At 39.2% G+C, this 2460-nt stretch overlaps 1 protein-coding gene across 1 annotated transcript; it reads left to right on the top strand.

The window, feature by feature from the left end:
• Positions 1-11: 11 nt before the first annotated feature.
• Positions 12-1484, top strand: AK88_04185 (uncharacterized protein; the record flags this gene model as incomplete). Its single annotated transcript, XM_012481795.1, has 2 exons — positions 12-101; positions 303-1484. 2 exons carry the CDS (start codon positions 12-14, stop codon positions 1482-1484), a joined length of 1272 nt encoding a protein of 423 aa, XP_012337218.1.
• Between the last annotated feature and the right edge of the window lie 976 nt (positions 1485-2460).

The following is a 2460-nucleotide window of genomic DNA, read 5'->3' as shown; positions in this document are numbered from 1 at the left end:
TGATGTCGACGATGAGGCAACAGTCGAACGGTAGAATTTCTTTGGGGAAGTTATCTTTTTTCGGTATCCTGATGTTGTTTGGGAACGATTACTCGAATGAGGTAATATGACAGTTACGTTTGGGTCCGTTTGGGTCCGTTCGGATCCGTTCCATGGTCAGCAGCCCTGCAGCTTATTCTTCTAGTATTAATTTTGCTTGTCAAAAAAGAGGAGGCGAAACGTTGTGATTAGTGCGTAACAATATATATATGTGTACCGTGCAGGTTTAAATGACCGCGAACAAACATTTCTCTTATTTTTAGGATATCTATGGAAAACCGTACAAGGAAGGCAATATGCACCATATATTAAATGTCAGATATGGCAGATTATTAATGAGTGAAACCAATGTAGAAACACTACCTCCGGAGAATAATACTCTGCTCGAAGAAAAGTTCATGGGATCAGTGAATACAAATGGCGAAACTTACCTGCAGGACCGTTCCGATGTAACAAAACATAATGATAGCTCTAACTCACGATGTAGAAAGAGTAGTCCTCGCGACAGTTCAAGGACAAATTCGAACAGTACAATGGATCGTGGTAACGTGGACAAATCGAACGAATCTTTAAACTTGAATAATTTTGATGAGGATCAAGGCAAGGAAAGGTTTGGTGGATCTACGCATTTTGTCAGCACAGAGAGTCTATTGGAAGAACGAGCCGATGATGATGATTTTGGTCATGACAGAAAGGTTGGCGAATCCACGCATTTTGGCAGCATGGATAGTATATTCGAGAAAGGAGCCGATGACGATCATGTTAGCGATGACACAAAGATTGCTGCGTGCACGAATTTTGGCAGCATGGATAGTATATTCCAGGAAGGAGCCAATGACGACGATTCTAACAGAATCCAGGAAATTACAGAATCCATGACCTTTGACAGCAGGGACAGTTTGTTCGAAAAACGGGTTGATGTTGATGTCGAAGAAAACAACAGAATGGTTGAATCATCAGAATATCATAATAAGCACAGGAGGTCCTCTAGTAAAACAAGTATCGATATAGAAGATGAAGTTTTCTATTACTTAGAAAAAACACAACACCGACATGGATTTTCCGGCAGTCATATTGGAGATTTCGTTGAAAACACAATGTTGGGTAAAATATTCAGAAAAGTATCTTCCAAGGTTGGATCAGAGGGGTTGCTACTGCCCTTAAAACTTAACGCGCAATGTAAAAAAACGACGAAGAAGCTCGCAGGACGCTCCAGTACACCGAAACATATTTCAACTACGAATAAAAGATGGGTAGGCTTCGGTGTGTCCAATTCTGCTTTTAATATAGCAGCGGCGTGCATGTGCTTCGTACCAGTTCTTAAAGATCTTTGGATTATCATATTTATTTCTGCAGCCAGCGGGAGCATAGTAGTTGTGCTCTTGATTTTGCTATACCTGTGTATTCGCGGAATGAAATGGTCAAGAACACGAATAAACAATTGACGGCCAGAACTCCCCCCACAACTGACAAAAACCCAAAGATACCTACGAAACCACAAATACCTAGGAAACCAAAAGTTACTTTCGTTTTCTACTTCTGGTTGGCAATTTCAATGTTATGATTTTACATATGCATCAGGTCTACCTTCTTATGACTTTTTGCACTGTGTGTATGATATCGTTCATTAATAATTGTAACATATACTCCTGTGTTCTGTTTCAAACTGTCATATTGTTTGTATTTTCCTAATACAAATGGTTTGCGCACACATAGTGCTGTTTGTTTCTGTAATCATTTGATCCATAGACATGATGAAAGGACAGGGCATTTCAGAAAAAAAAAGGATTCGTCCTTCTATGATTGTATATATATATATATATATATAACAAATAATTATTTTTGTACATCCTATATTTGTAACATATATTACACAATGACCATCTGAGTTAATTTATGCAGTGCCTATTCTTATAATATGTAACATGTTGCTGTTCTTGTTTCCTTCCGTATTGTTGCTTGCGTGCTGCTTCGTATAAACTCCCATATTGCCAAATGAAACGTTGTTGCACCTTACCTTTGATATGCACACAAATGGAGGATGTTATAAATTGTAAAAGTCCATATATGCGACAAGTCCTTCACCGGAAGGGTGGCATGTGTCATTTGCACACGTAATATATTGTATCATCTGTTCGCCGATATGTGCTGTGTGACGCGTAATGTCCCACGGGATTCGCTCAAGATTTTTGTATACATGGAAATACACGCTTCTTTTGAAGTGGCCGTATTCTTCGTAAAAACGTTAATCGTACCGTACCTTCTAAAAAAACGCATGTCCCCGTTTTCTGCTATAATATGACACACACCTTCCAGTGCACTTTACAGGGAATGAACATGGTCGTTGTGCTCCTTAAATTCCGCGTAAGGAATGTGCCCCTGCGTTCGTGTTGTATTGGACACTGGAATTATATGCAAAAA

This window comes from Plasmodium fragile, assembly GCF_000956335.1.
Source record: "Plasmodium fragile strain nilgiri unplaced genomic scaffold supercont1.55, whole genome shotgun sequence".
Taxonomy (NCBI): domain Eukaryota; phylum Apicomplexa; class Aconoidasida; order Haemosporida; family Plasmodiidae; genus Plasmodium; species Plasmodium fragile.
The sequence above is the reverse complement of the archived record's forward strand: the minus strand, read 5'-3'. Positions and strand labels throughout refer to the sequence as shown.